Source organism: Oncorhynchus clarkii, chromosome 23, assembly GCF_045791955.1.
Source record: "Oncorhynchus clarkii lewisi isolate Uvic-CL-2024 chromosome 23, UVic_Ocla_1.0, whole genome shotgun sequence".
Classification (NCBI taxonomy): domain Eukaryota; kingdom Metazoa; phylum Chordata; class Actinopteri; order Salmoniformes; family Salmonidae; genus Oncorhynchus; species Oncorhynchus clarkii.
Genome location: NC_092169.1, coordinates 26,087,540 through 26,112,653, shown reverse-complemented (window position 1 = coordinate 26,112,653; position 25,114 = coordinate 26,087,540). Strand labels below are relative to the sequence as shown.

Sequence of the window (25,114 nt, the reverse complement as noted above, 5' to 3'; positions counted from 1 at the left end):
GTCTTTGTGTTCATCATTACCACTGCTGTCCAGTAGTCTTTGTGTTCATCATTACTATTGTCTAGTAGTCATTGTGTTCATCATTACCACTGCTGTCCAGTAGTCTTTGTGTTCATCATTACCACTGCTGTCCAGTAGTCTTTGTGTTCATCATTACCACTGCTGTCCAGTAGTATTTGTGTTCATCATTACCACTGCTGTCCAGTAGTCTTTGTGTTCATCATTACTACTTCTGTCCGGTAGTCTTTGTGTTCATCATTACTATTGTCCAGTAGTCTTTGTGTTCATCATTACCACTGCTGTCCAGTAGTCTTTGTGTTCATCATTACCACTGCTGTCCAGTAGTCTTTGTGTTCATCATTACCACTGCTGTCCAGTAGTCTTTGTGTTCATCATTACTATTGTCCAGTAGTCTTTGTGTTCATCATTACCACTGCTGTCCAGTAGTCTTTGTGTTCATCATTACTATTGTCCAGTAGTCTTTGTGTTCATCATTACTATTGTCCAGTAGTCTTTGTGTTCATCATTACTATTGTCCAGTAGTCTTTGTGTTCATCATTACTACTGCTGTCCAGTAATCTTTGTGTTCATCATTACCACTGCTGTCCAGTAGTCTTTGTGTTCATCATTACTATTGTCCAGTAGTCTTTGTGTTCATCATTACTACTGCTGTCCAGTAATCTTTGTGTTCATCATTACTATTGTCCAGTAGTCTTTGTGTTCATCATTACCACTGCTGTCCAGTAGTCTTTGTGTTCATCATTACTATTGTCCAGTAGTCTTTGTGTTCATCATTACTATTGTCCAGTAGTCTTTGTGTTCATCATTACCACTGCTGTCCAGTAGTCTTTGTGTTCATCATTACTATTGTCCAGTAGTCTTTGTGTTCATCATTACCACTGCTGTCCAGTAGTCTTTGTGTTCATCATTACTACTGCTGTCCAGTAGTCTTTGTGTTCATCATTACTATTGTCCAGTAGTCTTTGTGTTCATCATTACTACTTCTGTCCAGTAGTATTTGTGTTCATCATTACCACTGCTGTCCAGTAGTCTTTGTGTTCATCATTACCACTATTGTCCAGTAGTCTTTGTGTTCATCATTATTACTGCTGTCCAGTAGTCTTTGTGTTCATCATTACTATTGTCCAGTAATCTTTGTGTTCATCATTACTATTGTCCAGTAGTCTTTGTGTTCATCATTACCACTGCTGTCCAGTAGTCTTTGTGTTCATCATTACCACTACTGTCCAGTAGTCTTTGTGTTCATCATTACCACTACTGTCCAGTAGTCTTTGTGTTCATCATTACCACTACTGTCCAGTAGTCTTTGTGTTCATCATTACTATTGCTGTCCAGTAGTCTTTGTGTTCATCATTACTATTGTCCAGTAGTCTTTGTGTTCATCATTACTGTTGTCCAGTAGTCTTTGTGTTCATCATTACCACTGCTGTCCAGTAGTCTCTGTGTTCATCATTACTACTGCTGTCCAGTAGTATTTGTGTTCATCATTACCACTGCTGTCCAGTAGTCTCTGTGTTCATCATTACTATTGTCCAGTAGTCTTTGTGTTCATCATTACTATTGTCCAGTAGTCTTTGTGTTCATCATTACTATTGTCCAGTAGTCTTTGTGTTCATCATTACTATTGTCCAGTTGTCTTTGTGTTCATCATTACCACTGCTGTCCAGTAGTCTTTGTGTTTATCATTACTATTGTCCAGTAGTCTTTGTGTTCATCATTACTACTGCTGTCCAGTAGTCTTTGTGTTCGTTATTACCACTGCTGTCCAGTAGTCTTTGTGTTCATCATTACTATTGCTGTCCAGTAGTCTTTGTTTTCATAGTTTACATACCAAATACACTCATGTCAGATGAGAGGCAAAACGTTAATTTGATTTCAAACTAGTTACAAAGACACGCACACCCACAGACCAACATGGCTTAGCTCCAGACTAAATAGTTTATTTTAGGATAGGCTGGGAAATGGTGTCAGAGAGACTGTATCCCCCCACACACACCCAGTCAGGCTCTCATGAGGAGCATCACCAGAGGCACGGGTGAGCCATCTACACCACAGACAGGAAGATATATGCAGGGCCAAACACACACAGTGAGAAACAGATAGACACACACACACAGACGGTTCATTATAACTTGCTGTTTGAACAGGTGTCTGGCTGACAAGAGACAGTGTTGTGTGTGTGTGTGTGTGTGTGTGTGTGAGTGAGATGAGTCAGTGAGACATCACTCTCCACCTGAACCTGTGAAAGCCGATTCTTTCTAAAGCTGCTTGTCCAAAACATCACTGTCTTAGCTAACCGGAGGACACCATGCTTTAGGCTACTTCTCCTCGCTCTGTTCAAATGACTAAGACAACACACGCACTAAAGGACCTAACAAGGGGAAATACTGGGAGAGATCACTTTCTAACATTTAAATGCTAATGGCTTTATTTTATTATCAGCATCCAGGAAGTACATTCCCCTGCCATGTGCTTTACAAAGACAACGGAGACACAGTTGAAGTTAGAAGTTTACATACACCTGCCAAATACATTTAAACTCAGCTGTTCACAAATCCTGACATTTAATCCTAGTAAAAATGTCCTGTTTGAGGTCAGTTAGGATCACCACTTTATTTTAAGAATGTGAAATGTCAGCATAATAGTTGAGAGAATGATTTATTTCATCTTTTATTTCTTTCATCACATTCCCAGTGGGTCAGAATTTTACATACACTCAATTAGTATTTGGTAGTATTGTCTTTAAATTGTTTATCTTGGGTCAAACGTTTTTGGTAGCCTTCCACAAGCTTCCCACAATAAGTTGGGTGAATTTTGGCCCATTCCTCCTGACAGAACTGGTGTAACTGAGTCAGGTTTGTAGGCCTCCTTGCTCACGCACGCTTTTTCAGTTCTGCCCACAAATCTTCTATAGAATTGAGGTCAGAGATTTGTGATGGTCACTCCAATACCTTGACTTTGTTGTCCTTAAGCCATTTTGCCACAACTTTGGTAGTATGCTTGGGGGTCATTGTCCATTTGGAAGACCCATTTGCGACCAAGCTTTAAGCTTTAACTTCCTGTCTGATGTCTTGAGATGTTGCTTCAATATATCCAGATAATTTTCCATCCTCTTGATGCCACCTATTTTGGGAAGTTCACCAGGCCCTTCTGCAGCAGTTCTTCAGCTTGCAAGCCTCCAACCTTTGTCCTCCAAACATAACGATGGTCATTATGGAAGCTAATCATAGAGCTACACTATATATATACAGAGGTATGTGGATGTAACAGTATAATTTTAAACCGTCCCCTCGCCCATACCCGGGCGCGAACCAGGGACCTTCTGCACACATCAACAGTCACCCTCGAAGCATCGTTACCCATCGCTCCACAAAAGCCGCGGCCCTTGCAGAGCAAGGGGAACAACTACTTCAAGGTCTCAGAGCAAGTGACGTCACTGATTGAAACGCTATTTAGCGCACACCGCTAACTAAACTAGCCGTTTCACATCCGTTACACTCACCCCCCTTTTGACCTCCTCCTTTTCCGCAGCAACCAGTGATCCGGGTCAACAGCATCAATGTAACAGTATATTTTTAAACCGTCCCCTCGCCCATACCCGGGCGCGAACCAGGGACCTTCTGCACACATCAACAGTCACCCTCGAAGCATCGTTACCCATCGCTCCACAAAAGCCACGGCCCTTGCAGAGCAAGGGGAACAACTACTTCAAGGTCTCAGAGCAAGTGACGTCACTGATTGAAACGCTATTTAGCGCACACCGCTAACTAAACTAGCCGTTTCACATCCGTTACATGGACACCCCTTCAAATGAATGGATTTGGCTATTTCAGCCACACCCATTGCTGACAGGTGTATATAATTGAGCATACAGCCATGCAATCTCCATAGACAAACATTGACAGTAGAATGGCCTGTACTGAAGAGCTCTGTGACTTTCAACGTAGCACCATCATAGGATGTCACCTTTCCAACAAGTCAGTTCGTCAAATTTTTGCCCTGATAGAGCTGCCCCAGTCAATTGTAAGTGCTGTTATTGTGAAGCGGAAATGTCTAGGAGCAACAACGGCTCATCTGCGAATTGGTAGGCCACACAAGCTCACAGAACGAGACCACCGTGTGCTGAAGTGTGTAAAAATCTTCTGTCCTCGGTTACAACACTCACTTACTGAGTTCCAAACTGCCTCTGGAAGCAACGCCAGCACTATAACTGTTAGTCGGGAGCTTCATGAAATGGGTTTCCATGGCCGAGCAGTCGCACACAAGTGTAAGATCACCATGTGCAATGCCAACCGTCAGCTTAAATGGTGTAAAGTTCTCTACCAATGGGCTCTGGAGCAGTGTAAACACGTCCTCTGGAGTGATTATTCACGCTTTATCATCTGGAAGTCTGACGGACAAATCTGGGTTTGGCGGATGCCAGAACGCTACCTGCCCGAATGCATAGTGCCAACTGTAAAGGTTGGTGGAGGAAGAATATTGGTCTGGGGCTGTTTTTCATGGTTCGAGCTAGGTCCCTTAGTTCCAGTGAAGGGAAATCTTTATGCTACAGCATACAACGACATTCTAAATGACTCTGTGCTTCCAACTTTGTGTCAACAGTTTGGGGAAGGCCCTTTCCTGTTTCAGCATGACAATGCCCCCATGCATAAAGCAAGGTCCATACAGATTTTTTTTTTGAGATTGGTGTGGAAGAACTTGACTGGCCTGCACAGAGCCCTGACCTCAACCCAATCTAATGCCTTTGGGATGAATTGGAACTCCGACAGCGAGCCAGGGCTAATCACCCAACATCAGTGCCTGACCTCAACAATGCTCTTGTGGCTGAATGGAAGCAAGTCCCATTAGCAATGTTCTAACATCTAGTGGAAAACCTTTCCAGAAGAGTGGAGGCTGTTATAGCAGCAAAGGGGGGACCAACTCCATATTAATGGACATGGTTTTGGAATGAGATGTTCGACGAGCAGGTGTCCACATACTTTTGGTAATGTAGTGTACATTGCCTTGCGAAAGTATTCGGCCCCCTTGAACTTTGCGACCTTTTGCCACATTTCAGGCTTCAAACATAAACATATAAAACTGTATTTTTTTTGTGAAGAATCAACAACAAGTGGGACACAATCATGAAGTGGAACGACATTTATTGGATATTTCAAACTTTTTTAACAAATCAAAAACTGAAAAATTGGGCGTGCAAAATTATTCAGCCCCTTTACTTTCAGTGCAGCAAACTCTCTCCAGAATTTCAGTGAGGATCTCTGAATGATCCAATGTTGACCTAAATGACTAATGATGATAAATACAATCCACATATGTGTAATCAAGTCTCCGTATAAATGCACCTGCACTGTGATAGTCTCAGAGGTCCGTTAAAAGCGCAGAGAGCATCATGAAGAACAAGGAACACACCAGGCAGGTCCGAGATACTGTTGTGAAGAAGTTTAAAGCCGGATTTGGATACAAAAAGATTTCCCAAGCTTTAAACATCCCAAGGAGCACTGTGCAAGCGATAATATTGAAATGGAAGGAGTATCAGACCACTGCAAATCTACCAAGACCTGGCCGTCCCTCTAAACTTTCAGCTCATACAAGGAGAAGACTGATCAGAGATGCAGCCAAGAGGCCCATGATCACTCTGGATGAACTGCAGAGATCTACAGCTGAGGTGGGAGACTCTGTCCATAGGACAACAATCAGTCGTATATTGCACAAATCTGTGGCAAGAAGAAAGCCATTTCTTAAAGATATCCATAAAAAGTGTTGTTTAAAGTTTGCCACAAGCCACCTGGGAGACACACCAAACATGTGGAAGAAGGTGCTCTGGTCAGATGAAACCAAAATTGAACTTTTTGGCAACAATGCAAAATGTTATGTTTGGCGTAAAAGCAACACAGCTGAACACACCATCCCCACTGTCAAACATGGTGGTGGCAGCATCATGGTTTGGGCCTGCTTTTCTTCAGCAGGGACAGGGAAGATGGTTAAAATTGATGGGAAGATGGATGGAGCCAAATACAGGACCATTCTGGAAGAAAACCTGATGGAGTCTGCAAAAGACCTGAGACTGGGACAGAGATTTGTCTTCCAACAAGACAATGATCCAAAACATAAAGCAAAATCTACAATGGAATGGTTCAATAATAAACATATCCAGGTGTTAGAATGGCCAAGTCAAAGTCCAGACCTGAATCCAATCGAGAATCTGTGGAAAGAACTGAAGACTGCTGTTCACAAATGCTCTCCATCCAACCTCACTGAGCTCGAGCTGTTTTGCAAGGAGGAATGGGAAAACATTTCAGTCTCTCGATGTGCAAAAATGATAGAGACATACCCCAAGCGACTTACAGCTGTAATCGCAGCAAAAGGTGGCGCTACAAAGTATTAACTTAAGGGGGCTGAATAATTTTGCACGCCCAATTTTTCAGTTTTTGATATGTTAAAAAAGTTTGAAATATCCAATAAATGTCGTTCCACTTCATGATTGTGTCCCACTTGTTGTTGATTCTTCACAAAAAAATACAGTTTTATATCTTTATGTTTGAAGCCTGAAATGTGGCAAAAGGTCGCAAAGTTCAAGGGGGGCGAATACTTTCGCAAGGCAATGTATGTGTCTAAGGGTAACTTCTACCTGTTGTCTTTAGAACAGCTTATTAAACAAACGTGGCATGTTCAGAAACCTTTAAATGGACCATTGGAAGTTTTGCATCATGAGCTCTTTCCTTCTTGACATTTTAGTTAGTCAGGGCCAAACCCGAACATGAGTAGGGCTGGCACAATTATTGTATAATCATGTAACTGACAATTATGGACAGTAACCATGAACTAAAATAAAGTATTGTCCTAATACATTTATTTTAGGAGAAGGGAGGATTCAACTTTATATTCAAGTAGATATACAGTATGTACAGTACAATTTCAAATATTTCACTGAGTTACAGTTCATATCAGAAAATCAGGCAATTGAAAAAAATAAATTAGGCCCTATTCTATGGATTTCACAACTGGGCAGGGGTGCAGACATGAGTGGGCCTTGTAGGGCATAGGCCCACCCATTCCGGAGCCAGGCCCAGCCAAACAGATTAGTTTTCCCCATAAAAGGGCTTTATTACAGACAGAAATGCTCCTCAGCACTGGTCCCCCCCCAGGCAATCCCGCAGGTGAAGAAGCTTGTTGTGTGGAGGTCCTGGGCTGGCTTGGTTAGACGTGGTCTGGGGTTGTGAGGCCAGTTGGACGTACTGACAAATTCTCTAAAACGACACTGAAGGCAGCTTATGGTAGAGAAATTAATATTAAATTGTCTAACAGCAGCTCTGGTGGACATTCCCTGCAGTCAGCATGACAATTGCACGCTCCCTCAAAACTTGAGTCATCTGTGGAATTGTGTTGTGACAAAACTGCACATTTTAAAGTGGCCTTTTATTTTCCCCAGCACAAGGTACACATGGGTAATGATCATACTGTGTAATTAGCTTATTGGTATGTCACACCTGTCAGGTGGACGGATTATCTTGGCAAAGGAGAAAAACTCACTAACAGGAAAGTAAACACATTTGTGCACAACATGAGAGAAATAATCATTTTTTAAAGAAACATTTCTGGAATTTTTTATTTCAGCTCATGAAACGAGGCCACACATTTATATGTTTGTGTTCACTGGTTACCCAATAGCAGTTTTACAAGAAATGGGTAATGTTGGTAATAATTTTAAGAGCAGCACGGCATGATCGGGAGGAGAAACTTAAATTTACAAAAGATGCATGCAGTCAAAACCATGTATTTTTTTTGACACAAGTGTGTTGTATTCATGGTCATAGCCAATGTTTAAAGATTACAAGCTCAAAACTTCTTTCAACAAAAATGACAAGGACAACCGTGGCTATTTCCATGACAATTAATCGTTACCCAACATTCCATAATAGTCCCTAAGCATGAAGACTGTGTGTAAACCATGCCAATAGGAGATTCTCATGAAATTCCATCATGTAAACATGGTTCTGGAGTTTGGATTTGGCTGTTAATGCATGGGAATCCATATCCTTTGTGTATGCCTGTTGGTCTCTGCTTTAGCCAACCTGTCCTGTCTAAACCTTTGTGTACTTGTTAATACTGGGACAGTCAGGCAGTCAGGCTAGGTAAAACAAGGGTGTGACTCTAAACCGACAGAAAATGTAAGTGTTTGTGGGTAGGTTATCCCATCCAAGAATTTGATCTACTCAAAACAAAAATACGTGCGATCTGGGAAAACAACATTTCCTTACATCAGTACCAATCAGAAGACAGGATGGAGTTTATTGGCCAATGAAATGGAAATTATTTCTAGAAGTCAATCATGTCGCTTTGGATCTAGAAAAGTGGTGTCAGCCAACTAAAGGTTAGTTCTTTGTGTTCCAGAATCAATACAAAAATAACAACTCTCAATAGTTCCTCAGAATAGAGCTAACATACTTAACAAAATACTGGCAGAAATAAATTAAGTCTATTTCAGCATTTTACATCAAATCTGATCCGATTAAAAAAAAGTTACATTTAAATTCACATATATAGTATGCAACTATTTTGAGAGCAATTCCTGATTTCAAACATTGAGAGGACTCCCTTTGTGTCTCTACCAGTTCTGAAGCGAAAAGGTATAAGTTGCTCCTAACCATTGGTCTAGGATTAGATATTATTTTATACCCTCAACAGTTAAGATAAGAATTGAGAAATGACAAACTGATTCTTGATCTGGGGTTAAGGCCAACTTGTACCTGAAGCCTTTTAACTATTGCCTAGGTTTACAAAGCAACACTAACGCCCCCTTAAGGCAGACTGTCACTCACTCTATTACTACAGCTCTATTGAGAGGAGCACAGTGGCCCCTGGTGGGGTTTACAGTGAACAACATTCTCATCCACATACAGTTAAACGCAATAATTAACTTTACAGGTACTCTGCAATATAACATCATACAAAGCTGGGACACTTTCTGCTTACACACATCAACAAAAACCGAATCAAAATCTAATGGCTCTTTTAATCTGCACCTCAATAAGGGAATTTTGTTCATTTCTATCAGAATGAATTGGCCCAGGTGTGTAGAATGAAGTTATATTGCTGAGTCTACCTTTAACACGGACAGTTAGGACAGCGGTTGTCAAATTCATCACAACAATACGTATGAAAGGGATTGGAAACTCATTAGTAAAATATTTAACAAAACTCACTGGAGACTAGCAAAACAGAATCAACAATGATTCTGGTTAGCATTTATGTGCGTTGATAAAGTAGTGTCAATATATGACATTCACTTTCATAGGAAATTGTAAATTTTAATTTGCAAACAGTTTAGCAGGGATGTTATTAGTTGAACCACATCTGGAAGACTTTCTTATTGGCTGTCTGAACGGGGTAAAGAGGGTATTGGTTGGTTTATGTGCGTATCGATTCTTCCTCTCCACTGTTCCTCTCAATTCTTCCTTGCTCTGAACACCTGCTTGCTCCGAAGGGCAGAGGAAGGGGGTTGATAGAGAGAAAACGGAAGAGATGGCAAAGAGAGATGGCTGAATGAAGAGGATTTTCTTTATTTTTTCTTCTCTCCCTCCCTCCGCTGCGCTATCCTCTTCTCATGCTGGTGCTTGGTGATTCCGTACTTGAAGAACTCATAGACAGACCAGCTGATGGCTGTGGAGGGCATCTGATAGATCACCCTGGCCTGGACTCCTTTAAAGAACCCAGGCAGGCCACCCAGCCTGTACACTGTCCGGAAGGCATGGGCCAGGCCTGTGATGTGTCTGTGTGTCCCCTGACCTCCACCCTGGCCTGCAGCGGGGAGCCCCACCAGGGACTCCTGGGTGTTGAGCAGAGTCTTGCAGACATCCAGAGGGGTGGTGGCTGCAGCAGCGATGGCCCCGGCCAGGGCTCCAGACACCATGTGTGAGGAGGGGTTGTACTGTCTGTGGGGGTTGAGGAGCTCCTGGAGGGACTCGTAGGTCATGAAGTGGAGCACCTGGAAAGGCACGTTCATGGTGAGCTGAGTGGTGTAGGAGCGGTAAAAGGCCCCAGGGCCCTCTCTCTGCCACACGGCACGCACACAGTCCATCACGCCGCGGTACGGCGAGTTATACATCTGCAAACGCTGCTTCACCACTGGACAGGGAGGGAGAAAAACAGATAGGAATATCCAGAATAGAGCATAAGAAAGAGAATGCAGGCAGTAGAGGAATGGGGGAAAGCGAGCGATGAGAGCAGTATAAAGGAAGAAATAAGGGATAGTGAGGCAGAGAGGAAGGGATGGATAGGTGAGTAAAGAGGAATAGGGGGGAAAGCGAGCGATGAGAGCAGTATAAAGGAAGAAATAAGGGATAGTGAGGCAGAGAGGAAGGGATGGATAGGTGAGTAAAGAGGAATAGGGGGGAAAGCGAGTGATGAGAGCAGTATAAAGGAAGAAATAAGGGATTGTGAGGCAGAAAGGAAGGGATGGATAGGTGAGTAAAGAGGAGTAGAGGGGAGGATTGGAGGGATGCCAGGTGTGTTTCCACCATTAGGGACCAGGAACATAGCCCGGAGGATAAAAAAGAAAGACAAATTATTGACCAGATATAATTTTTTTTGAAAATGCAGTCATAACATCCTCCAAGGCTGAGGAGGGCATTAGGATGTTCAGATTAATTAAGACATTAACATAGATTTTTATTTAGACTGCTAAAGTTCAAAGCAGTGACCCAGGCGTTACCTTGGAATTTGAGACTAGCACCTATGTCCCTCGCCTCCACCCTACACAGCTGCCTGAGGATCACCTGTCCAGGCATTTCAGTGGAAGGATACCCATCAAAGTCTGCTGTAGTCTACAGACGGTGGTTAAGTTCAATACAAAGGCGACAGGACCCAAGGGAGCATCTTTCTCCACGTCTCCCCCCTCCCTCTCAACCCTGCTCGCTCCCTCAATCTCTATCCCAGTCTCTAATCTGATTTCATTCTGATTTCATTCTGCTCCTCCCCACCACCCTACCCTCTTTCTCTGTCTCCCCCTCCACCTTGCCCTCCCCTCCCTAGCGAGCAGTGCAGAGTAAACAGGCTAGGCCTTTGAGGAGGCCCTAGGAGCTACAGCTGTAGAGGGAGCTCTGCTATAGCCATTTATCTACAGCAAAGAACATTTGTCACCTTAATACATGCCATGTGTGAGATCAAGAAAGCAGGTTTAAGAGAGGGAAAAATACTTATAGATGGATGTATTTACCTTCAGATGGGTTCATGGCTGCGTCGTGAAGCAATGTGGACACACACCCCGCCACACCTGTAACACATACACACTCAATGGTTAAAACACACAGAGAGAGACAGAGACACAGAGCGAGAGACACAGAGAGAGAAAGACACACAGAGGGAGAGAGAGAGACACAGAGAGAGATAGAGAGAGAGACACACAGAGGGAGAGAGAGACACACACACAGAGGGAGAGAGAGACACACACACAGAGAGAGACACACACAGAGACACAGAGAGAGACACAGAGAGAGGGAAATAGAGAGAGACACACAGAGGGAGAGAGAGACACACAGAGGGAGAGAGAGACACACAGAGGGAGAGAGAGACACACAGAGGGGGAGAGAGAGAGAGAGACACAGAGAGAGAGAGAGAGACACACAGAGGGAGAGAGAGAGAGAGAGACACAGAGAGAGACAGAGAAGACCAGAGATATAAAAGGAGAAAGATTGCAGAGAAGAGTAGAGGAGAGGGAGAGAAGGAAAGATGAGGAGAGAGGGGTGAGGAGAGGCCAGATGACAGAAAATGCTCTAGCTCTCCCTAGCGGTAAAACAGGCCATCACTACTCCTGCTGAACCAGAGTCAAACATCCCTTCCTCTACTGGGCAGGTCTTACCCTGCCTCTCCCTAGACCTGGAAACCAGGGAGGAGGGAAGAGAAGAGACAGTCAGCTGACCTGGGAAGAAGGGAAGAGAAAGAAAGAGCAGAGAACAGATACAGGGATAAAAAGAGCAAGTATCTCTAGTACTAGCTTCGTCTGAGCAAAATTAAATATGTTATTGTCATGCAAATTAGGGATGTGCAAGGTTATTTGAATATTCAAATGTCGGAACGGACGTTAGTATTTTCTCATTTAAATTAAAATAGCCAACACTCACCGGACAGTTTTAGGTACACCACCACTTTCAAGAAAATGGGTCGCTCCTACAGACTGAGTCACATGGCCATGGCTTGTTTTATAAAGCAAGCAGACAGGCAGAGGCATTCAGTCACTGTTCGATTGAACGTTAGCATAGGCAAAACGAGTGACCGAAGTGACTTTGAGTTTTGGTGGAATGATCGTCGGTGCCAGGCACGCTGGATCTAGTATCTCAGAAAAGACTCCCACCTGGGCATTTCACGCACGGTAGTGTCTAGGGTTTACCAAGAACGGTGAATAAAAAAAACATCCAGCAAGCGGCAGTCTTCTGGGCGATGAGAGAGGTACAGTTGAAGTCGGAGGTTTACATACACCTTAGCCAAATACATTCAAACTCAGTTTCACAATTCCTGACATTTACTCTGAGTAAAAATTCCCTGTCTTAGGTCAGTTAGGATCACCACTTTATTTTAAGAATGAAATGCCTGAATAATAGTAGAGAGAATGATTTATTTCAGCTTTTATTCTTTCATCAGATTCCCAGAGGGTCAGAAGTTTACATACACTCAATTAGTATTTGTTAGCATTGCCTTTAAATTGTTTAACTTGGGTCAAACGTTGTAGGTAGCCTTCCACAAGCTTCCCACAATAAGTTGGATTAATTTTGTCCCATTCCTCCTGACAGACCTGGTGTAACCGAGTCAGGTTTGTAGGCCTCCTTGCTCACACACGCCTTTTCAGTTCTGCCCACACATTTTCTATACGATTGAGGTCAGGGCTTTGTGAAGGCCAATCCAATACCTTGACTTTGTTGTCCTTAAGCCATTTTGCCACAACTTTGGAAGTATGATTGGGGTCATTGTCCATTTGGAATACCCATTTGCGACCAAGCTTTAACTTCCTGACTGATGTCTTGAGATGTTGCTTCAACATATGCACATAATTTTCCATCCCCATGATGCCATCAATTTTGTGAAGTGCACCAGACCCTCCTGCAGCAAAGCACCCCCACAACATGAAGCTGCCACCCCCGTGCCTCATGGTTTTGATAGTGTTCTTCGGCTTGCAAGCCTCCCCCTTTGTCCTCCAAACATAACGATGGTCATTATGGCAAACAGTTCCATTTTTGTTTCATCAGACCAGAGGACATTTCTCCAAAAAGTACAATCTTTGTCCTTATGTGCAGTTGCAAACCGTAGTCTGGCTTTTTTATGGCGGTTTTGGAGCAGCGGCTTCTTCCTTGCTGAGCGGCCTTTCAGGTTATGTCGATATAGGACTCGTTTTCTGTGGATATAGATACTTTTGTACCTGTTTACTCCAGCATCTTCACAAGGTCCTTTGCTGTTGTTCTGGGATTGATTAGCACTTTTCACACCAATAGATGTTAATCTCTAGGAGACAGAACGCGTCTCCTTCCTGAGCGGTATGACGGCTGCGTGGTCCCATGGTGTTTATACTTGCGTACCATAGTTTTTACAGATCAACGTGGTACTTTTAGCCATTTGGAAATTGCTCCCAAGGATGAACCAGACTGTCAGAAGCTTCTAAAGTCATGACATCATTTTCTGGAATTTTCCAAGCTGTTTAAAAAGGCACAGTCAACTTAGTGCATGTAAACTTCTGGACCACTGGAATTGTGATACAGTGAGTTAAAAGTGAAATAATTAGTCTAAACAATTGTTGGAAAAATTGTGTCATGCACAAAGTAGATGTCCTAACCGACTTGCCAAAACTATAGTTTGTTAACAAGACATTTGTGGAGTGGTTGAAAAACAAGTTTTAATGACTCCAACCTAAGTGTATGTAAACTTCCGACTTGCATTTTATCGATGGTAATTTGAATACTGTGATGAGATCCAGAGGCTCATTGTCATGCCAATCACCCTCCGCCATCACCTCATGTTTTAGCATGATAATGACAAGGATTTGTACACAATTCCTGGAAGCTGAAAATCCCCAGTTCTTCCATGGCTTGCATACTCACTAGACATGTTACCCATTGAGCATGTTTGGGATGCTCTAGAATGACGCGTACAACAGCATGTTCCAGTAGCCGCCAGTATCCAGCAACTTCGCACAGCCATTGAAGAGGAGTGGGACAACATTCCACAGGCCACAATCAACAGCCTGAAACTCTGTGTGAAAGAGATGTGTTGAGCTGCATGAGGCAAAATGGTGGTCACACCAGATGCTGACAGGTTCTGATTCACACCCCCATCTTTTTTGAAAGACATCTGTGACCAACAGACGCATATCTTAATTCCCAGTCATGTGATATCCATAGATTAGGGCCTAATTTATTTCAATTGGCCGATTTCCGATTTCCTTATATGAACTTTTTATATGAATTGTTGCATGTTGCGTTTATATTTTTGTTCAATATAATAAAATAAACTTTTCAATGTTTTATTGACATGCACCCTTCACGTGTGTGGCTTGTTTATGTTGGCCAATCAAAGTTTATGCAATGCAATGAGTACACTAATGCAATGCAAGTTGGGAAAAAATAAAAATACGGAATTAAAAGTGAGACTGAGTAGACTACAACGAGCAACCAACAAGCAGGCAGTTGTTTCATCTGAATGGGGTTGGGAGAAAGTGCAGCATGTGGCATCAATTAGCCTAGCCAGCTGTAGTCAAGACAAATAATTGCCGAAGATTAACATTTTATCGTCATCCAATGTCTGACATGTATCTGGATGAAGTCGTCGCTGCTCCCTGTGCACACCGAGTGCTAGTGCGCATGTGGGCCGAGTGCTAGTGCGCATGTGGGCCGAGTGCTAGTGCGCATGTGGGCCGAGTGCTAGTGCGCATGTGGGCCGAGTGCTAGTGCGCAAGTTGGGCCATGTAAACAGGATGCAACACGGATATAGACGGTTCATAAATCGCCGTATGCAAACGCCAGCAGATTATGTTGAAAACAACGGACGCAGTCCCCACTTCTTTTATACCTCAGTGGCTCGCTCCCATCGCTCACACACTGCCCCCTCCTCAGCTGCAGCAATAGTGCCAGCCTCTCTCCTCACGCAGCAGTGCTCAGGTTCAACTTTTCTCTGACGCATGTCTGTAGCATGGACCTGGACACCGTAGCATGGACCTGGACACCGTAGCATGGACCTGGACACCATAGCATGGACCTGGACACCATAGCATGGCATGTAGTCAGTCAGAGGCCCTGGTCTATTTGTGGACCTGTCTGACTCTGCAGAACTCTGACCTCAGAGCATACAGACAATGTCAGATCAGCTCCATGGCCAGAAAGATATCCCTCCTGCTGCCCTGCTGGGACGGAATTAGCCCCGGCCAACAGCTGATCCACCACCTGAGTGGCTGGTGATGTTTATTACACTGGCAGGTGGCCCAACAAGTTAGATTCAGTCAAATCAAATGTATTTATAAATCCCTTTTTACATCAGTAGTTGTCACAAAGTGCTATACAGAAACCCAGCCTAAAACCCCAAAGAGTAAGCAATGGAGAAGCACAGTGGCTAGGAAAATCTCCCTAGAGGGCAGGAGCCTAGGAAGAAACCTAGAGAGGAACCAGGTTCTTAGGGCCTGCTTACTGTACTGGGTATGAGAGAGCCTGAAGTATTGCGCAGGCATTTGTCCCCTCTACTGTCCAGGGGATGGGGGTATTAAGGGTGTGGCACCACCACTCTGCTCCAGCTGTTAGAACTGGCAGGCTGACTCACCCACACACATAACTCAGTGTCTGAGACCAAGGTTCATCTAGGTTAGTCCGAGCAGCATCCACTTAGTGTCCAGAGGAGAAGGGGGTCTTCTTGCCCTCTCTCTATGTAGTGTGTAACAGAGATTATCTCTACAGGACTACAGCAACATAGCTGTAAAAATACAGCAAAATAGTTTAATTGAAGTTGCTAAAAATAGAATATTGGAAAAACCAAATGAACTGCTAGCATTTACTAGAAAAAACAATGTCATATAGTTATATTTCCAGGAAGTCAACAAGTAATCCAAAGAGTGGTTGCAGAGAAGCACAGGATTGGTGTGTGCATGTGCTAGTGTGTGTGTGTGTGTGTGTGTGTGTGTGTGTGTGTGTGTGTGTGTATATCTTTCTGGTATACCGTTGGCCAGATGGCTGTTAGCCCCGGGGTGGATGATGTCACCCAGACTCTTCTTCAGTTTCTCGTAGCAGGCGAAGTAGAGGGCGTGCGCCGGACCCGCACCCACGGCTGTGGCATTCAGCCCTCTCATTGGTCGCCAGACACCCTCGGTGGTTATGATTCGCCGAAGAGCATCCATCACATTCCGGTAACGGGCAGCAGGATCAGGCTGTAGGCTCTGCATACGCGTCTACACAGGGAAGAGAGGTTAGAGGTCACACGCCTACTGGTTACCCTATTCATAACCTAACCATAAACTTCCTGCCATACCTAACCTTACTGCAACCATAACATTTTAGTTGAAATTTGAGAACTACCATGTTAACAACCAATGAAATCTGAGCAGAGGTGGGATGAATACATTGCTAACCAATCAAAACACAGTAAGTAATAGTCGGTGCATTTGCCTTCCACCCGCTAAATATTTTGAAAATGTTGAGTAGTCATGCCCACTCCCAGTTGAATAGAAGGAAGTGTTGAATAACGACACCCAGGGTAAGCATCTGTCCCACCAGCAACACTCAAACAACCTGACTCCACACACAAACACAATCTATATCGTTGGGCCAGTGTCAGGATTCATCCCCTCACAGTAAGTCTAGTCTAGAGACTAGACAGTAAGTCTAGTCTAGAGGGTCTTCTAAAAATGACCACATCACCACAAGCAAAGGAGGCCCTGGGCTCCCACATGTGGATTGTTTTCTGCACTGGTGTGTGCACGCTTTCCAGGAAATGTAAACAGGGCCTCAGGCCACCGTTATAGGCTGTGTGGAATTCTAGCCCTGTAAGAGATTTACATGCATCTTCGCAGATTGCTGCCATCTTGAAAAGGTCTTTCCTGCGATATATTTGATGTCAATGTCACAATGTGACTAGTCTGTGAATAAAAGTTCAATTAAATGAAAACAGTCCCCTCGGCCCTGACACAGGTATATACAGTACCAGTCAAAAGTTTGGACACACTTACTCATTCAAGGGTTTTTCATTATTTTTTTTACTGTTTTCTACATTGTAGAATAGCACTGAAGACATCAACACTATGCAATAACACAGGCCTGACAACAACAAAAAAGTGTTAAATCATTTTACAGTTTAGATTCTTCAAAGCAGACAACCTTTGCCTTGAGAGCTTTGCACTCTTGGCATTCACTCAACCAGCTTCACCTGGAATGCTTTCCCAACAGTACTGAAGTAGTACCCACATATGCTGAGCACTTGTTGGCTACTTTTCCTTCACTCCGCGGTCCAACTCATCCCAAACCATCTCAATTGGGTTGAGGTCGGGTGAATGTGGAGGCCAGGTCATCTGACGCGGCACTCCATCTTGGTTAAATAGCACTTACACAGCCTAAAGATGTGTTGGGTCATTGTCTTGTTGAAAAACGAATGATAGTCACTAAGTGCAAACCAGATGGGATGGTGTATCGCTGCAGAGTGCATGCTGGTTAAGTGTGCCTTGAATCCCTTGAATTCTAAATAAATCACTGACAGTGTCACCAGCAAAGCACCTCCACCATGCTTCATGGTGGGAACTACACATGCAGAGCTCATCCATTCCCCTACTCTGTGTCTCACAAAGACGCAGAGTAGGTTGGAACCAAAAATCTCAAATTTGGACTCATCAGACCAAAGGACAGATTTCCACCAGTCTAATGTCCATTGCTCATGTTTCTTGGGCAAAGCAAGTCTTTTCTTATTGGTGTCCTTTAGTAGTGGTTTCTTAGCAGCAATTTGACCATGAAGGCCTGATTCACACAGTCTCCTCTGAACAGTTGGTGTTGAGATGTGTCTGTTACGTGAACTCTGTGATGCATTTAAACTCAGCAAAAAAAGAAATGTTTCTTTTTCAGGACCCTGTCCTTCAAAGATAATTTGATTTTTACGAATTAACTTCGCAGATCTTCATTGCTACCAGACCTTCTGTTTAAAACTCTAGAGACAGCAGGAGCGGTAGAGATACTCTGAATGATCGGTACAGCCGGAAGAGGACTGGCAACCCCTCATAGCCTGGTTCCTCTCTAGGTTTCTTCCTAGGTTCTGGCCTTTCTAGGGAGTTTTTCCTAGCCACCGTGCTTCTACACCTGTATTGCTTGCTGTTTGGGGTTTTAGGCTTGGTTTCAGTACAGCACTTTGTGACATCAGCTGATGTAAGAAGGGCTTCATAAATGCATTTGATTGATTAACAGACATCACTAACACAGAGAGGCTGCTGCCTACTACAGACTTGAAATCATTGGCTACTAACAAATGGATCACTTGTCACTTTTTTAATTAAATTTTAATGATAATGTTTACATATCTTGCATTACTCATCTCATGTATATACTGTATTTTATACCATCTATTGTATTTTGCCTATGCCGGCCGGTCATTGCTCATCCATATATTTATACGTACATATTCTTAATCCATCCCTTTACTTAGATTTGTGTGTATTAAGGTACCTGTGGAATTGTTAGATTACTCGTTATATATTGCCGCACTGTTGGAACTAGAAGCACAAACATTTTGCTACTCACAATAACATTTGCTAACCATGTGTATGTGACCAATAACATTTGATTTTAAGCTGTCATCAAGGCAAAGTGTGGATACTTTGAAGAATCTCAAAGATATTTGACTTGTTTAACACCTTTTTGGTTACTACATGATTCCATATGTTATTTCATAGTGTTGTCTTCACTATTATTCTACAATGTAGAAAATAGTAAATATCAAAGAAAAACCCTTGAATGAGTGTCCAAACTTTTGACTGGTAAATGGACACTCTTACTGACAGTTGTGGCTGCTTTGCGTGATATATTGTTGTCTCTACCTTCTTGCCCTTTGTGCTGTTGCCATGTTGTGTTGCTACCATGCTATGTTGTCATGTGTTGCTGCCATGCTATGTTGTCTTAGGTCTCTCTTTATGTAGAGTCTCTATTGTTGTAATGTGCATTTTGTCCTATATTTTTAATCCCAGCAGGAGGCCTTTTGGTAGGCTGTCATTGTAAATAAGAATGTATTCTTAACTGACTTGCCTAGTTATAGAACGGTTAAATAAATAAAAATGGCCATGGTTTTGTATTGCAGGGAGCTTGCCTGGAAAGAGCATGTCTAATCTCAACCTTCGGATTGAGTGTAAACAACAAGTTACGACATTATCTCTACTGTGCAATCTGTCACAACCCCTGCAAGGTATTTTACAAAGATTTTTAACTGTGTTTGTGTCCGTGCTAGTCCACTGGGGTCAGCTGTCAGCTTGAGCTAGGTCTCCTCCATCTGTACAGATCTGTTAATGTGTTTAAAAGTAGGGCCGGTTAATGCCATGTTTGACCGGTGACGTGATTTATAGATTAGTGAGTCTGTGTAGCATCTAGCTCAGGCTGCCCTTCTTCAGCAGGCAGACAATTTCACTGTCTGGGCTGCACCTCAAAACTCTAAAGATACATCCTCGCCTCCTCTCAGTCTGTCCGGATCTGAAAACACAGTATATGTGAAAGCAACATGGTGGCTGGATGCACACTGGGAACATGCTTTGTTTCAACTGTCCTTTCTTGTCATTGAAAAAAGAAGAGACAGGGAGAGGAAGCCACTTCTGACTATTGAGACACAGCCCAAGTTGTTTGAGCAGCACCTGGAGCAGAGGTGGGAACTACAGCTGGGAAAGAAGATGAATCTCTGCTTTGTTCTGAGAGCCCTGCTCTCCCACCTGACACAAACAGTTGACTCCTCTCCCCACCTACCATACCACTCTCACGCTGTTGATCTGTCTCTGCATAGCAGTAAACAATCATTTCAATCAAGGACCAACTCATGACTCTCTCTACAGAAGGTCTCTCCAACACTGGTCCTGGAGAACTACTGTCCTGTAAATTCACTCCACCCCTAATCTAGCACACCCGATTCTAATAATTAGCTGGTTGATAAGGCGAAACAGGTTAGTTTACAACTGGGGTTGGAGCGAAACAATACACGAGGGTAGCTCTTCAGGAACATGGTTGGAGACCCCTGCTCTACAGGGACCACAAGATGGGAAGAAACCAGACATTGTAAAGGGCTGTAGCACATGCGCCATGCCAGAGTAGATCTTAATCATTGAATTTATCATCTCTTGTTTACATAACACCAGAGTCATCCCAGCTAAGTACATAATCCAAAACTAATTTATAGTCTTATGATAGCATAACTTTTCTTAAATGTGTGCAGTGGTAGAGCCAACTTGTCAGCCAGAATTAGTACAAAATAGTAGCATTGTACTCTTAATCCCAGAACATCTAGCCCTGTATTTTCCGTAAACAATAAACAGTTCCACCCCACCTAAATCCTGCTAGCCAGGCAGCAGATAACATTGCCTTAGAAGACCACACCAGCGTTAATGCATTCTCTGCCTAGTTAAAAGCTACTTGTAGCTCGGCTATGTTTTTGGTGCTGCAGAGTGTAGACTATTTTGACAGAAGGTGGTTTCTCCCACCAATGGGTTCTCTTCTTGAATAGGGTGAACGTTCGGGAAATACAGGGAAGTAGTTAATAGTAGTATGTACTAGTATGTAAACAGCGCTATCCCGGCTATCAATGCGCTGTACATTGGTATGCCTTGACTTGTATGTACAGGAGGGGAACACGTGCTGCTTCGTGCTAACTCTGTCTCCTTCCCCAAAGGAAATAACACTCATAACTTCTCGTTTCATTTTAGAAGTATCGAAATAGCTTCCAAAATCTGCTCATGAAAATACGGAATAAAGTAGTTAGCTAACATTCATTGTCAAACTGATAAGCCTAACCTATTTTCTAGCAGGCGCTAGCTCGCTTCCTACTAGCTAATCAACATTGACCCCCAGGCTCGAGCTGATGCACAGGCCGAGCTTGTTGGTAAATTAGTTAGCTAACGTTAGCTGATATGTATTTTTAACTAAGCAGATGATGCTAACAACTGCAACACACACTGTTCACTAAAAGTTTTCATATCAACTCCAATTAAATCCTGTACGCCAAAGTTATTAACCTACTACAGAAATTATGCCGACTAAATAATTCGCAGTGGATGAGTTTATTAGCATGTTCAATTAGTTTCCTAGCTGAAATGCAAGCCTGTCCGGATCGACCTTGCCTCGTCCGTGTTGTGACCTGCCAAACTTATTGACAAGTTGAAGCCACATGTCATGACGAGCCAAAGGAATGTCCAACCCTCATGTGCCCAGTTTCCAATATAAGTCAGTTCCAACTAGTTTACTTTTAAACGTTAGCCCAGCATAGCCTACCACGTTACCTTGACACAGTCGATGGGGAACATCAGGCAATGCTCCATGATCCCAGCCACTGCTCCTGCAACCATGTGGGTGCTGGTCGAAGCGCCCTGCGGCAAACCTTCATAGTCGGGTTCCGAAGTATCTGCTAACGTTACTTCAGGGGCCCCGCCACTGAACTGAATTACAGTCTTAATCTCGGTCTCGCCTCCGATCCTGGGAGACAAACTCCCAACGAGGCTCTCCGACACTCCCCAGATCCTTCCCCCGAGCCATCGGACCTCTGCGCCGGCTGAGGCTCCAGCAACCCCGGCGTCCCTGCCTGCTCTCTCTGCTGTCATCCGACGTCTTCTCAAGAAACCATCCGCTTCCATTGGAAACCTGATGTACAGTCTTTATGCCCAAATGGCACTAAAGCTATTTCGTGTTCCCGTTTGTAGTTCGTTTTTTTACATTCCCGTCCCAGATGTTTACCGGTCGTACAGTTTCCACTCCTGGCCTCAGTCCCCAGGGCGGACAACACCACGCAGTGTTTGGGACACACTCTGACCGTTTGACGCTGAAGGAAATGGGAACCGCCCATTGGCAGAATTTAGACATTCTGATGTATTATAGATTTTTCTCAAATATAAATGATGTGTGTGTGTGATTTGATATGGCTCATAACAAATATGTTTCTAATACATGCTATTTTGTTAATCAATGTATATTACAAGTTGACAGGTTTCAAAAGTTGTGTTCTTGGATAACAACATCTGAAGAAGGCGGGAACAGAATAAAAAAACGATGTTATGATTGGATAACTCGGTTGACGCCGTTGTTTTTTTCTCCCCTCTGAGGCGTAGTAGCCTACCCTTGGTATTACGCTGGAAAAGCTTGTCAAGGACAATAGGTCATGACTAGGTCGCAACTTCTGCTCAAAAACAAATACGGCCAGATGGAATGTATAATACCGGTAGTCAACTCAACCAAAGGCAACCTTATTTACTCTATTCTTTTCCCATGTCTCCTTTGTTGTGATATAAGGCTATGTCTTGGGTTTATTGAGATGCAACAGATGGCAAAGTTTCTTATTATTCATTCAATAGTGCTAGCGTAATTGTATGTATTTCCACTTACCTTTCTTTTCAAGGATGTAGTTTAGTTTATTTATATACTGTTATATAAACGCAACAATTTCAATGATTTTACCTAGTTACAGTTCATAATAAGAAATCAGTTAATAGAAATGAATTCATTAGACCCTAATCTATGGATTTCACATGACTGGGCAGGGGCATAGCCATGGGTGGGCCTGGGAGGGAGCCAGACCCAGCCAATCAGAATGAGTTTTACCTCACCAAAGGGCTTTATTACATATAGAAATGCTACTCAATTTCATCAGCTGTCTGGGTAGCTGGTCTCAGATGATCCCGCAGGTGAAGAAGTCGGATGTTGGCACGTCGTCTGCGGTTTGAGACCGATTGGACGTACTGCCAAATTCTCTAAAATGAAGTTGGAGGCGGCTTATGGTAGAGAAATTAACATGAAATTATCTGGCAACAGTTCTGGTGGACATTCCTGCAGTTAGCATGCCAATTTCACACACCATCAAAACTTGAGACATCTGAGGCATTGTGTTGTGTGACAAAACTGCACATTTTAGAGTGGCCTTTTATTGTCTCCAGCACAAAGGTGCACCTGTGTAATGAAAATGCTATTTAATCAGCTTCTTGATATGCCACACCTGTCAGGTGGATGGATTATCTTGACAATGGAGAAATGTTCACTAACAGGGATGTAAACAAATTTGTGAACATAATTTGTCAGAAATACGCATTTTGTGCTTATGGAAACATTTGGGGATATTTTATTTCAGCTCAAGAAACATGGGACCAACACTTTACATGTTCGGTTATATTTTTGTTCTTTATACAAACATTCACATTTTTCATTATAGCTTGATCCCTAAATACCAACCAAGGCTTACTAGCACATTTCACATGAGGGAAATTCCACAGTAATTACAGTGCCTTGCGAAAGTATTCGGCCCCCTTGAACTTTGCGACCTTTTGCCACATTTCAGGCTTCAAACATAAAGATATAAAACTGTATTTTTTTGTGAAGAATCAACAACAAGTGGGACACAATCATGAAGTGGAACGACATTTATTGGATATTTCAAACTTTTTTAACAAATCAAAAACTGAAAAATTGGGCGTGCAAAATTATTGGCCAGACAGAAGCCACTCCTCAGTAAAAGCCACACGACAGAGTTTGCCAAAAGGCACCTAAAGGACTGTCAGACCATGAGAAACAGGATTCTCTGATGACACCAAGATTGAACTCTCTGTTCTGAATGCCAGGCGTCACATCTAGAGGAAACCAGGCACGGCTCATCACCTGGCCAATATCCCTACGGTGAAGCATGGTGGTGGCAGCATCACACTCTCCATCTCTCGTAGTGGGAATAGGATCTAATACATTTAGATTTCCTAGTACCCAACTGTCAAGGCTGTGGGTAACTGGTGAAAGGAGTCAGGCGCAGGAGAGCTGAGATATTTGGACAAGGTATTTAATACAAGATAACACCAGTACAAACACAATACTATGGTGCGGGGAAAATACCGGTACCACAAAATAAACGGGCGTAATAACAAAACCCAGCAACAAAATACCAGCCGTCAGTAACAGCCAGAACAATAAAACAAACACGCACACAAACATGGGGGAAAACAGAGGGTTAAATAATGAACATGTAATATGGGAATTGAAACCAGGTGTGTAAAAAACAAAGACAAAACAAATGGAAAATTAAAAGGGGATCGGCGATGGCTAGAAGGCCGATGACGTCGACCGCCGAACGCCGCTTGAACAACGAGAGGGACCGACTCCGGCGGAAGTCCCACATTGCGTGGACAACATTCCTTTACTCCACTAAATGAACCAAACAATGTTTGCCAGTCTTCCAGTCTCAGGCCATGACCATGAGCAACTGATCTTCCATCAGGGAGACAATAGGCCTACTTTGGCCCTTGGCTCTTTAAGTATATCATGGATACCCCCTAGAGAAGGATGTGCATCTATGTTATCAGGTTCATCGCACCAGCAACATCAGCAGATTCTTCAGGCGGTTAAAAACAAGCTGCGTGTTGCAGATATTTTGTTAACTGTATAATAGAAAATGCATGATGCTCTTTTCATGGGGAGCTGGCCTAGGGAACAATGTCCTTTCTAGGCTTAACAGGGTACTTCTAAAGTCACTGATCTGGATAAGCTCTGAACACTCCCCAGGTTAGTTTGTTAAATGAAGGCTCCAGCTTTAAAAGCTGGAGCTATAAAATACTTATTACCTTTTGTTTATCAATCAGTTGTGAGCCTTTCTGGGTAAGTCTCTAAGAGCTATGTACACCTACAATATTTTTCAGTGACGCCAACCATGACGCAGGGCTCAAGTAGCTTGTTAGCTACAGGGATGGTGGTCTTCAGACGTCTGGCCAGAAGGCGTTGCGCTGGGCTGCTGTTTTCGGTGGGTGTGTTCCTCCACTGTAAGATGGCTTTCCAGGGGTTGTTGCTGTTACGCAAAGCCTTGCGTAACAGTTTTTTTGCAATCTTGACAACTGACTCTGCCTTGCCTTTTGCCTTTGGGTGCCTTGAAGAGGAGG

General features: G+C 43.3%; 1 protein-coding gene across 4 annotated transcripts; it reads right to left on the bottom strand.

Moving 5' to 3' along the window:
• Nucleotides 1-7,598: 7,598 nt before the first annotated feature.
• LOC139382064 (mitoferrin-2-like) lies at nucleotides 7,599-23,462 on the bottom strand. Of its 4 annotated transcripts, none has more exons than XM_071126030.1 (5): nucleotides 21,494-23,462; nucleotides 16,207-16,435; nucleotides 11,879-11,938; nucleotides 11,237-11,293; nucleotides 7,599-10,146 (listed from the first exon to the last, which is right to left on the bottom strand). In XM_071126030.1, exons 1-5 carry the CDS (start codon nucleotides 21,842-21,844, stop codon nucleotides 9,581-9,583), a joined length of 1,263 nt encoding a protein of 420 aa, XP_070982131.1. In that variant the 5' UTR covers nucleotides 21,845-23,462; the 3' UTR covers nucleotides 7,599-9,580. The 4 variants fall into 4 exon arrangements, with proteins under 4 accessions (XP_070982131.1, XP_070982133.1, XP_070982134.1 ...); XM_071126032.1 differs by having other exon boundaries at nucleotides 7,599-10,006; XM_071126033.1 differs by having other exon boundaries at nucleotides 21,486-21,699.
• Between the last annotated feature and the right edge of the window lie 1,652 nt (nucleotides 23,463-25,114).

Bases quoted from the DNA above. Each gene is read 5' to 3' on its own strand.
- LOC139382064 (XM_071126030.1), bottom strand. From the start codon at position 21,844: ATGGAAGCGGATGGTTTCTTGAGAAGACGTCGGATGACAGCAGAGAGA. The intron at 11,294-11,878 runs GTAAGACCTGCC...TATGTGTTACAG, and splicing joins CAGGTCTAGGGAGAGGCAGG to GTGTGGCGGGGTGTGTGTCC. The intron at 10,147-11,236 runs GTAAATACATCC...CTCCCTGTCCAG, and splicing joins AGCCATGAACCCATCTGAAG to TGGTGAAGCAGCGTTTGCAG.